This window comes from Fulmarus glacialis, unplaced genomic scaffold (genome assembly GCF_000690835.1).
Source record: "Fulmarus glacialis isolate BGI_N327 unplaced genomic scaffold, ASM69083v1 scaffold11356, whole genome shotgun sequence".
Taxonomy (NCBI): Eukaryota; Metazoa; Chordata; class Aves; order Procellariiformes; family Procellariidae; genus Fulmarus; species Fulmarus glacialis.
The window spans coordinates 35926-48833 of NW_009220150.1; the positions used below are offsets into that span (position 1 = coordinate 35926).

At 41.2% G+C, this 12908-nt stretch overlaps 1 protein-coding gene across 1 annotated transcript in view; it reads right to left on the bottom strand.

The window, feature by feature from the left end:
• The window catches only part of LOC104078853 (FYVE, RhoGEF and PH domain-containing protein 5-like), a 67245-nt gene that overhangs the window by 23298 nt on the left and 31039 nt on the right, over positions 1 to 12908 (bottom strand). Inside the window, exons 7-10 of the mRNA XM_009580664.1 lie at positions 11658 to 11745; positions 8798 to 8848; positions 7178 to 7236; positions 275 to 346 (exon numbers count right to left, since the gene is read on the bottom strand). Of these exons, the coding sequence (XP_009578959.1) occupies positions 275 to 346; positions 7178 to 7236; positions 8798 to 8848; positions 11658 to 11745 (270 nt within the window). The remainder of the gene's footprint in view (positions 1 to 274; positions 347 to 7177; positions 7237 to 8797; positions 8849 to 11657; positions 11746 to 12908) is intronic.

A 12908-nucleotide genomic window follows, 5' to 3' on the forward strand; every position in this document is an offset into this window, starting at 1 on the left:
TGGGGTGGCTGAGGACAGCTGGAGTGAAAAGTCAAATGGCTGCTCTGTGTAAAAGCAGGGGCAATGCATGTCTTTCCTGCCTGAGGCTCTCGGCACATCTCTTTGCGCACTGCCAGAGTGATGGCTTTTTACACAAACCAGTGCTCCAACTCTTATCACGGTAGCTCAGTAAACAATACCTGTAGACATCTGAAATCTAGCCATCCACACAATCGGAGATACAGCTGGCCGGAAACAATGCCCTTATCAGCATAGGTCTGCCTGCAGCACTCACCCTTCCTGGCTGAAGGAGGCCACTCTGCCCTCTCACACTGTGCTCAATGTGTACCAGCTTCTGCAAGTTTTCCTGAGGGAAAGAAACAGCATTTAGGAGACTGCATGTTGACTGTTCTTCAGACAAGCAGGCAAACCTTCCCTCACCCCTCCTCACCATTTTATTTCTCTAAAAATGGTATTACAGAATTAGGTTTTAGAGAGAACTGAGCTTAGGGATTTTACGCCCAGAAAGTCTTCTTCCAGCCTTACAGGTTTTATAAAACCTCATCACTTGCATTCACATCTGTTGTGGCCTTCTACACTCCTGTTACCTCTGATACCTCAGTTCACCTTCAAAAGCACCTGCTAACCCCATACAGTATTTATACATTGGCCTCTTTGCTGACTTTCTTACTCTGGGAACTAATAACCTGGAAGCAGAGACAAAGTACAGTATCTGCTCCAAAGGCCTGTGCATTAGTGGCATGACACGGATAATCCAAAGCATGCTTTGATACTATAAGACTGTTGCTAGGATTATCACAGAGGTTTATACTCTGTGATAATGCATTAATGGCTTTGCAATAGAGGATTTAGAAGGTTAACTTAGTAAGCAGGCAATGAAGCTGCATCTCTCTTTTGATGCTTTGCAAAGATCAGGAAGTTCATTATCAAACTCTGATACTATTAACTGTCTACCTGGCCTTAAAGCACAGACAGTCAGTGGGCACTGGCATGTGGCATGAACTTATCTATGAAGATGGTAAGTAAGATTAATCTAGCTAAGCCTGAGCTCTCATAAAAAAAGGTGGTATTGGATGAATATACAAAGGAGGAAGAAGGGATGTCTGTACCTTTGCAATATTGCTAGAGTCTTTTCAAATCTCCTTCCATTGAGCAGGTGAGGCTGCTAAAACTGAGGCTTGTACATAGGATTCAGCTGTGGTTTTATCTGGTCAGAACAGTAGAATGGGCTGCACAGCAGCAATGAGTCATCACTGGAATATGTCTAAAAATTAGAAGTCTCTTGTCTAAGTTAGCCATTGTATCCTAAATCCTCAGTTACACACCGAGATAAACTACAGACTAAGGACTGTATTTGATATAGCTTCATGACCTGGCAGCCTTTGACTACAGTTTTCTGCTATGACAGATAATGGTCTGTTTTCCTATGCTCCATTAACTGGCATTAAGATATTCCTGGGCTTAGTTAGACTCGATTAGATCGTACAATGTATCTACCTGATACAAATCAGTGCTGTCTACAGAATCAGCTAATTAAGAAAGCTATCACAGATACCAGAAGGAGCATATCTATGTCAACATGATGGTCTGTCAAGGCTAATTTACCCTGGATTTCAGCTAACAGTTAATGTACCTATTTCAGCTTGCTTTTTGAGATAACCCTGAAATACCTCCATATGTTGCTGTCCTGGTGAAACACTACACTTGTTTAGCATGATACTAAGTTTAGTTCTTAATGAGTAACCGCATATCAAACATATGGAAACACCTACGAGCCTTGACCAGCACAAGGCTGCATTGTGACCATGCAATATAACTGGCAGTTGACATATTTTCAAGAATTTCAGCCATCAAGTATCTCTTTTGCAATGCAGGAAGTAACAAATGGAATTTTTCAGGTCACTTCTAAAATACTATAGGCCAGCAAAATGGAAACAGAATGTATAAACTAATAGCACAGGAAATACCAGGGATCACGGGACAGGTGACATTTGCAAAAGACATTTGCAAAGGACTTTTCCATCATTAAAGGGTATTTTAGCCCTAGCAAAACTTGTGAAATTGACAGCTTCCACAATGGAAACCCATTCTTCATCCGCAGATGGCCAGTGCTAGTAATACTCATTGGGGTTTCTACAAGAGTGAGAGGAGAAGTTGCTGCAGCTCAGATACACCTCAGCTTTTCTTAGGACTGCTGGCAGAGGCGCCTGTTGTAATGCTGACATTTGCAATATGGACACATGTTCACCAGGAAATGAACAGAGATGTATCGAGCTCATTTCCTGTAGGAAGTCAAACAGCCATCACATGTGAAGGACAGCGATTTATCTGGGAATGTGGGCAGCTGAGGGGGGTATAGGTTCCCTACAGTTCCCCTAAAATTCCCTGTTTATATAGTTTTCTTTGTTCTCCTTAAAACTATCATCATTCTTCTTTCAAATATCCTTCACAAGCTACGATTAAAAAATGAAAACAAATCTCCACCCAACTAGTACTGCAGCTGTGGGTGGCTGAAATCCTTCTCGGGCCATTTTAGCAGTGAACTGTGGCTTCCATCATATTATCATTATGTCTATGCAGGAGGAACGCCTCCCCAGGGAATTCACCAGCTGTTAATAGCAACAATGATTTACAGCTCTTAGCATCTCAGGGCCCCTAACAGATTGTAGAAGTTCAGAGAGCAATACAAACCCTGCTTACTTCAAGTAGTGAATGTCTCCTAGAGTTACAGATAGACTTAATGCTATGCGGTGATGGTATGCTTTATAACTCTGTTTGCACATCTGTAAATTGCGAATAATATTCTCCTACTTGATGAAAATGCTGTGGAGATAGTTAATATCATAATGTGTCTGAAAATCCTGGGTTAATAGTTCCCAGGGAAAAACTGCTAGAGTGTTATTATCATAAAACAAAAAAGCTAATAATGAATCATTGATATTCTTCAGAAAATGTAGAACATAATTCAATGCTCTTGTCAGATTTTTAGAGTGTAGTTTGATGATTTGGTAAGTGGCAGCAGAAATCTTCCTCCTTCCAGGTACGTGCCAAGTCTAAATTATTGCTTAGAACTTTAACCAGGTACATGACAAGTTATTAACGCTCTATCTTGAGTGGCATTGTTCTGTTTGTTCTGTAATTAGAGTAACTTCTTAAATTCTTTGAATTTTTTAAAATCTGAGAGAAAGAAAAGAACTGCTGGTTGTGGCTTTTGTGGATGGGATATTAATTCCGGAGGACAACCTCTGATTTAGCAGAATATTGAACTTTGATTCTCATGAACCGGCGCCTTCACAAAACCCACAGCATTCACACAGATGGGAAAGAAGGAAATTTTGTTTCATCTCTTCCAGGCCACAGTTTTGAAAAAGAGCAGATGTGCTCTGATGATATGATAAAAAATGAAGTGTAAAAATCTATGTGGAATTTGTGATGAAATTGTTCCAAAACAGACATTATTAATAGCAATTATTATACAGTCCATGACATCTGTAAAACTCAGACAATATGGTGATGTTCTTCAAATTAAAGCATGGCTTAGTGGAGATAAAATCATTGCATGGTAATGCAACACAGCAAATTTAATTTTGGTCACTTATGTATACGTCTAACTTCAGGAAAGTATTCATATAAATCTCCCATAAATCTGAGTGAAATCTGAGGAAGCACAGGAGGAAGCCAGAAAAAGATACGTGACCTTGATCTGTTAGGAACCGAACTCTTACATTTCTCAGCCTCTAATACAGGTATTCCTTATGTTCTGAGATTACTATGGAAGCTTTTCTTGAGATCTCAGTTTTATGATGAAATATTTATTATTTTGGTACAAAGAATGCTTTAATAATGGAAAAGTATGATTATAAATTCTTTGCCTGAAAAGAAATAAAATCAGAATCAAACCTGTTGAAAACTTTGCTCAGTAAGGGCACAGTTTCAGAGTTATTCTGTAGAGTGGCCAGATTACATTTCTTTTTATGATAAAACTCTAGGCTTGTTAGACCACATCCTCCCTGCAATCTACATCTGCTCTTTTGTCTTGGTAACAGAATATTGTTCATGTAGTAATTAATTACTGGTTATTGCTGTCAATGCTGAACATCACTCAGAATTAGTCTGTATGAACATCATTGTTTGCATGCATCTTGCTTTTCTGTTATGCTTCTTTCTCTCTCCTTTCCTTCTCCTCCTTCACCATTACGTTTGGCTGTAATGCAACTACCATTTCATCTACAAAGACTTCCCTCCCAGCTTTTGTCCCCATCCTATATAATATAATGGCTGATGACAAAATAGTTTGTGCTGATACCCAAAGTATCTTTAAATAAAGCTGAGAGTAAGCAACCAAAGAAATCAGCATAGCTGATAGTTTACGCTCAGCAAAGGTGTTCAGACTGTCTGCTTGCTGAAGCAGAGTGTGCTGCTTTGTTCACACATGATTCATGTTTGGAACTTTTCCTTAGCAATCAGGAGGAGTAAAAAAAGTGCTCTCTTTAAAATGAAGGTTTGAAGGTTTGGGTTGTCACAGAGCCACATCAACGCAGCAAATGGGCTGATGTTATTGTATGAAGGGGGAATGTGTTCTAGGGTAGATGTGCCAGGATGGGGTTGGGGGTGGAGAAGCTTGGAGCAGAAAAGCAGAAATAGATTTAAACCAAATCAATAGGTCCAAGCTTTTTTAAGTTTGCATTGAGTGAAAATGCAGATCTGAATTTTGAGTTTTGACCTTAAAAACCTTGAACTTCAGAAGGCTCAAAACCTTGATCTGTTGTCATGGCTTGAGATCATCTCTGCACAAAACCAGAAACCCACCAGTTGGACTTCATGCTGTTCTGTAGTGATTTTGCCACTTCAGGAGAAGCAGGTTCAGAGCCTCAGTCTCAGTTTCTAGCTATCAGATAGGGAAGGAGGCAGATCCACGAAGACAGGTTTCTCTATTCAGGAAATAGTAAGTAGTTTTAACTACAACTTATCCCTTTCTGGTACAAATATTAGAAGGCTTGGGTTTTGTCTGTCACTGGCTATGAGGAAATAATCTCTAAAATTGGTGCTCTGAAACAGTCCATGAACACACAGGCTCCATTTACGACCTTGGCACACATATCAGAGACATGGCTTTTAAACCTGAGCAGCAGAGATTTCCAGAGGTGAGCAAAAGTTGACATTCTGGGCTCTGGGGTTCATTTGCTGCAAGCAGATGCTTCCACTTCTCTGAACAAAGCATGTAAACATCAGTTTTAAAAGATGAAGGGCACCTTGATTTTGAGACTCTTTCATTCCTCCCTCCCAAGTTGTTGCAAAAAACATCCTTCATCTAGTTGACCTACTGCGTTTTTACCGCGTCACACAGTCTGAATTCACTGCTTCACCCCGTGTTTCCATTCCCTAGCAGTCAGAAGGCAAAGGCATTAAAGGGTATATGCTGAGTCAGCAGTGCTGGTGTGTAGTTGTTGTGGCCTCCAGCGTGTGTCTTTAAATTCCTATGCATTCATTCTTTCAACCTTAAAATCCTACCTGAAAACAAGCTCTTACTAAGAAGGGTTGACATTTTGTTTCTTCCCTTTGTCTGCATCGATGCCCAGGTGTTTTTTCTCTTTGTCTCTTGAATTTCGTGTTTTGGTGCTGAGTGATTATTAACAACCCTCTCTCTGCTCAGTAAATGAAATAATAAAGAAGTGAATTGAATGCCATCTGTAATTAACCATAGGGAAGGATGTCTGCAATGCCAAAGAGATCTTTAATTTAGCAAAGGCACAGCAAAATCCCAATGCAGGATGTTAAATTAGCAATGTTCAAATGAGAAATAAAAGGTGAAAGCTTCCCAAAAGATATGATACGTTCCCAATCACTTGAAATCCCTGTGACGCAATGCAATGATAAAATACTTAAGATGAGACACCTTTTGAGAAAGAAACACTTCAGTGTAACCACTTACTATTGGATGAAATGCAGGATGCCTGGAATGAGGTGCTTTGTTCTCTAACATGCATGCTGTTGAACACAAACCACATAATAGCCAACATCTTCCTTAGCAACTGCATGTACTCCTTGGTAATCTAAATGCCTTGAAAAGAAGTGCTTAAAAATGACATTTTTCGAAATTTTGGGCTGTATTATGACTATTTTCTAGGTCTAACAAGCTTAGAGTTTTATCATAAAAAGAAATGTAATCTGGCTGCTCTACAGAGTGACTCTGAAACTACGGACTTACTGAGTAACATTTCATTAGACTGCGAAGACTGTAGGTACTTCTTTCTAACTACTTGAGCTGAATGCTAGGTCTGTGCAACTAAAGCAAACATGGACCTCAGGAGAGAATTTAGCTGCAGGTGTGGGTGGCTAGTATAGCAAAAAGAAGGGCACTGCCTTTAGTTATCACCCAGAGGTCCACCAAGTTTAATTCCTCTAGAACCTGCCCAGTCCTGTGTCTGACAGTCTCTCTGCTGCCTCCTATACTGCTTCTTATTGATGTTAATAGAAAAGTCCTGTCATCTTAGACAAAAATCAGACCTAGATCCTTGGAAACAAATGGTCGTAAGACCAGCTATATGCAGGCTATCTTTGCCAGTAAATTAGGACTTTAATATCATGTAAGTGATATTAATAAATCACACTGACCTTACAGAAACTGTTCATTACTTTGGAAAACTATAGAACTTATTTAGATACCTAAATCTGAATTTAGACATGAGCTCTAACCTATGAAGTCATGGCTAGTCTATTTGGTTGTGTGATCATAAGCAAGACTATAAACCATAACCTATTCATCTGAAGTAAAATGGGATTCCAGAATTATGAAAAATTATGTAAATGAGCTCAGAATGTATCTTTGACAGTACATTTGTGATGTCTTCAACATTTCATATCTAAAAACATTCCAGGCTAGAAATAGAACCATGAAAATTCCTGTCTCTCACTTCATTGCTCCACATACCATTTCAGCAACCCTAAGAGGGAAATAAACTTTGTGCTGCTTCCTACGGTGACTTACATCTTGCACAGCTGCACTAAAGGGCGTAGACCTACTCCATATCTGCAATACTGTAAACCAGATCTGTACAAACCCTTGAGTCTCACCCTGGAGGAGGCTTCAGAATTTAGCAGAGATATGCATTCACTTCAGCAGATGTTCAGAAAAGACATTATCAATCAGGAGAGCATGTGTCATGGTAGGACTCACCGCTTGGAGCATGCTGTCATTGGCTCGGTCCGTGATTTCAGAAACAATGAATAAGGCAGCTGAGGGATGAAGCAAAACAAACACCATAAATCACATAAAAGAGTAGGAAAATTACCCCAATCCCTTCTGTTTGCAAGGGCATCTTTAAAAAAAAGGAAACAACATCCCCAGCAGCAGCTCCCTTAACTTCTTTGGCACCTTCAGAATGCCACTGCCCAGCAAATTCAAGATACAGCACACTGCTGTCAGCTCCCCTTCCCTTCATGATTCTCTTGTGTGAAACTCTGCATCGTACTTGTGCTGAACAAGAGAGCTCATGAGGTCCCTTTTAAGCACCTAGCATGGCACAAAATCTTTTTGTGATGTTTTCTAGTTGCAGATTTTTGACAATTGGAGCTTGTGGTAGGGAGAGATTAATGTAACCCCGCTTTAGCCATCCAAAAGCATGGCAATCTAAGGTGATCTGTTTCCCCTTACTGCCAAGGGTGAGGACAAGTCATCTCTTTCTGACAGAAGTGTGTATGAAGTGGTGACATGAATTAACACCTGGATTCTCCACTGGCAAATAACCTGGGCCAGGGCATGTTTGCTGGCACTGAGAGCTGTGGCTCAGTTCCTTATCTCAAATCTCGTCCCCTGTGGAACAGAGCATCCTATCTGTTTCTGGGCATAATCCTCAAGCATGCTAGCCATCGCTGGCCAGAAATGTGACAAGCATGTCCTAAACGCAACCAAGATAGGCAATTGTGGCCACAGGGCTTAAGCGTCTGCCCTGGCCTTGTTTAAATTACTGGTATAGCTGTAGTCCCACTGTCAGTGACAAGGGTCCTAAACCTTGCACGAGACTCTACTCTTGGTCGGAACAGACTGACCTTCAGTCAGTCACAGACCTTATTGCTATGAGTTGGTTTGGATTTACACTCAGTGTAACAAAGTGGTGAACTGGTTTCATTAATAAAATGTTATTCCTGCTTACTACAGTCTGGAAGCTACTCCTACTGAGACCACAGCTAAACCTTGCTTTGACTTCAGTGGGAGTAAAAGACTTCTGCTTTATCCATCTGATGTGTTGGAAAGGATGGTGTTAGCAGCTGAACATCTGGATTTGTTCTTGGTTGTGCAGAACTGATTTTTATGCAATGTCTTTCAAGTTTACTTAGGCTAAAGGAATCCAGAATACAGCTACACAATTTAAACCTCCTGGGTTTCTCCAAAGTTCACAGAGCACAGCAGGCATACCATAGATAACGGTACACAAACAAGCAGGTGGAGCTATCCCAATTGACTTTACAATGACCAGGCCAAATATGGATGGAGCCAAAGAGGACTAGGATTTCCCCGATGATTAGGGAAGAGCTACTATATCTGCACCACGCTTGTATAGATGATAATTTCTTCTTCTGTAAGTTCATCCTGTCAAAACTATAGGAAAAAAAGATAGGGTTATTGCCCTAAGTAATTTGTCTAAATCAGTAATCAGTTCTTCTAGATCTTACATGTAACCTATTAACAGAAAACCTGGAAAATAATCCTCTTCCATATACTACCAGTATAGATCCTGTACGTCTTTAGAAGCAGAGTTAGCCAAGCAGAATTTTTGTTCTACCCATTTCATTTTACCTTGTGTGGCTTCATACTCTGTAGAATCAGGGCAAAGGTTATTCAAGTAATCTGTAGAAAATAATCACACACAGATATCCAGTACTCAGAATACAGATCCACATAATTTGTAGTGTTATTAGCTAAAACATAAAATCCTAATCATAGAATCATAGAATGGTTTGGGTTTCCAAAGCAAAACTCATCTTTGAGCTTTGAGAATCAATGCAAGAGCATTGATACAGATTTAGACTCATCGCATAACTTGGCAGGTATAAACGAATAAACAGAGTGACAAAAATATTTCCTTGTTTCTCAGCCAAGAGAATTGCTGAGTAGCACCACTTTACAAATAATTGTTCTTCTGATTAGATCTATTTTCCCATCTGAATGAATGGTGTTGGCTGTAATGACTGATTTTCTGTATTTATAGTAAATGAATTATATGCATTTTATAGACACAGGAAGGAGACTCTGGTTCTGTACCTGCAGAGTTCAATGATTACTACTGAACTCCATCACATTCTGAAAATAGGTTCTGTGAAATACACACAATATGACTTACATTTACAGGAATTATATTTGCATTATATACAAACCTTTAACCTGTCAGTTTTATTTGGACTACTTGCCTTGGATCATCTGTCTGTTCTTTGTCTGGGTCGTTACGCTTTTAATGACTGTAGTATATGAGTGCCACCATTTTAAAAGCCTAATCCTGAAATACTTCATTCTTATCTTTCTGATGAATCCAGGCTCCTAAATCCTGCATCCAGGAACTAGGCCTCTGTGATGAGTATGGTGCTGTGCATGGATATCTGTTCCATTGAATGTCCTATCCATACACGTTTCTCTTTCTGTGCCCTCTCTGACGTCCCAAAATCTACCTGGCTTTTACATGCATTCAGGAAAGCATCTGCCTGTACTCAGGCAGGCAGGAAGGGATTGTGTGGTGTTATCAGGCAATATTTAGCGTTCCTTTTCACAGCTGCAAGCTTTGTCCTTGGCTATGGACATTTAACTGAGTGGGCAATTCCTTTTGGCTGTAGTGCGGTAATTGGCAACCAATATCCTCACAAAATACCCTTCCGTATCTGGTAGAAACAGCCAGTTATGAACACACAAGTACACCTGCATATTTTAATTTTTTTTACACAGTCTAGAGAATCTGAAGGACTGCAGTGTTCCAGACGCACCCTGTCCTACCAGGCAAAGAGGGGCTTGGTTTCCTGAGGTGAAAAACCGAAGCACTAAACCTATTTTCTGGAATATCTTAATTCAGCAGACTTTATCTCACTACACACAAAAGCTTTCATTTTCCCAGTTAGTGCCAGTACCTGGGACAAGGAGGAGCTCAAGTTGCTTCAAGCACAGACGGAATCCAATCACTGGAGCTGCACTGAAACCCTTCCAGCTCTCTCACAAAATACCATGCTTCATGTTTGCAATTTCCCTTGTGGACCACAGAAATGGGCAGAGAAAATGGAGCATAGTGGGGGTATTTCTGACAGGGACATGCCAAGTCGTTTTTCTTAGATGCAGTATTCGTGTGCATGCACTAAAAACACCGTAAGGATCATGTGAGACTACTAAGTACTGCAACCCACAAGTCTGGAAAGTTGACCTTAATGTAGACACACCCAGAGAGGGAAGCAAGTCAGACAGAAAAAAAGTCCTACTATTGGCATCCGGTGTTCATTTGTATTGCTCGTACTAAAAAAGCAAAACCAGCTGTGAATAATGAGTTGCATCCTCGATCAAAGTGTCTGGAGCAAGATGAACTGCTGCTAATCTGTGCTGTGAATAAAAATCTCATATGGTCACTTTGTTCTGCTGCATTTATAGGAGACCCTTCTAATATGCTGTGCCCTTCATCAGCTGTTGAGTATGGGCAGGGTTTATGGCTTCCTTTTTACTGTCCCACGCATAACTCATCTTGCATCCCTCTCCACCCACACATATACATACTCTCAAAGCATTCTCCATCTTTATGTCTATGGATCCCTGCTCTTTTGTATTCTGATCTGACTAAATTACTTGAGAATGCTGAGATTCATTGTTACATTTCACCATTTTCTTGCCCAACCAGTTAATTAGTTACAAACCTAAACTTCACAATTCTTTCTAGGGGCCACATCCTGCTCTAGAAAGCTTGCTCCCCTCACAGGCTCAGACTTGCTAGATTTGCTGTGGCTTGCAGAGAATGAGCCACCAGAGGGAACACAACTCCCCTTGGAGAGACTCCAGGTGGGAGTGATATATATGGTCCTGAATGTAAGGGGAAGGTATTACTGTAACTGTAAAATCTGTAAATGTACTGTTAATGTAAATTTGGATCTCTGTCTCCTACAATGCAGAGAAATTGGACTGGGATTTTGACTTAAACTTATCACTAGCCTTAGGTGTACTGTACATAGGGCTTAGGGTGCAGTACGGGGTACAACTGCTTTGTGGATGGAGTAGAAGGAGATGGTGCTTGCCACTGTCATACAGGATTCAGTGCAGAGTCCCCTTGCTGGGGACTACTGTCACCTACTGTCTCTGATAATTGCCCTTGACATATATAAAATAAAACCTGTTTGCTGGCAATGAGGCTGAACTCTGCCTCTCCTAATTCTCAGAAGGAAAAAGCCAAGAAGGAATGGCACCTGACTACAGTTTTTTGTGATCTTTCAGCATGGTTGTGCTGAAGAAGTACCTGCTCTTTCCCAGGCTCCCTGACATTTCCTGAATCCTATAGTAAGCATATTGAAGTTCCCAGGAAATCCCACACTGCTTCAGCCCTATTTTAGCTGTCTTGGCATCAACGTGTGGGACAGTGGAGGCACAGAACATCATGCGAGGGTTTCCACTGAGTACCTTTGAGAGCGATTTTACTGACCTGTGAGCAGCACACGATACTGGAAGACACGCTGCACCACTTTCAAAAGCTGGTGTTTCACACTCCGAGGGCTGCCACCAGAGCTCTGCTGTCCTCAATGGAAGGGAAAGGAAACACAAAGATCAGGGATGTGTGAGCTCAGCAGCAAACTGTCATCTCCACCTGATGTGTACTATGAAAGTTTGCTACCAGTTGCATGCACAAATTCTATTGAACCATTCCCAGTTTACCCAGCTTGCTAGGGGGTGTTGTCTTTGTGACTATAAAGAAGTACTGTAAACAGTTTATTTCCTATGGCATCATTCACAAATAGTTTGGACTCAGAGGGGAAAGGGAGGAAAGTGAATACCATTAAGAAGGTAAAGGTTGGATAAAGATTTTAGGGTGGCATCTGAAGACAGAGGTATCAGATCTCAATGAAGCTTGTCATCGTTCCTTTTTTGGACTGAAAGTTTCTTCTGCCTGCAACTTTTTAGTATCTTATTTCAAGATATGGAATTGCGCAAAATACAACAAAGCATCTCCCTGTGTTTGAGTTGGAACTGAATGTCCAGAGAGTGTTTACAAGAAAATAAAGTGAGGTTGTGATCTGATTTAACATGACCCACTGCATGTCGCCGCATATCAGGCCCAGTCAGTATGGATTTATGAAAGGCAGGTCCTGCTTCACTAACCTCATTTCCTTTTATGACAAAGTTACCCACTTAGTGGATGAGGGAAAGGCTGTGGATGTTGTTTACCTGGACTTTAGTAAAGCCTTTGACACCGTTTCCCACAGAATTCTCCTGGAAAAACTGGCTGCTGATGGCTTGGATGGGTGTACTCTTCGCTGGGTAAAAAACTGGCTGGATGGCCAGGCCCAAAGAGTTGTGGTGAATGGAGTTAAATCCAGTTGGCGACCGGTCACAAGTGGTGTTCCCCAGGACTCAGTATTGGGGCCAGTTCTGTTTAATCTCTTTATCAATGATCTGGACAAGGGGATCGAGTGCACCCTCAGTAAGTTTGCAGGTGACACCAAGCTGGGCGGGAGTGTTGATCTGCTTTAGGGTAGGAAGGCTCTACAAGAGGGACCTGGACAGGCTGGATCGATGGGCTGAGGCCAACTGTATGAGATTCAACAAGGCTGAGTGCCAAGTTCTGCACTTGGGTCACAACAACCCCAGGCAACACTACAGGCTTGGGGAAGAGTGGCTGGAAAGCTGCCCAGAGGAAAAGGACCTGGGGGTGCTGGTTGACAGCCAGCTGAACATG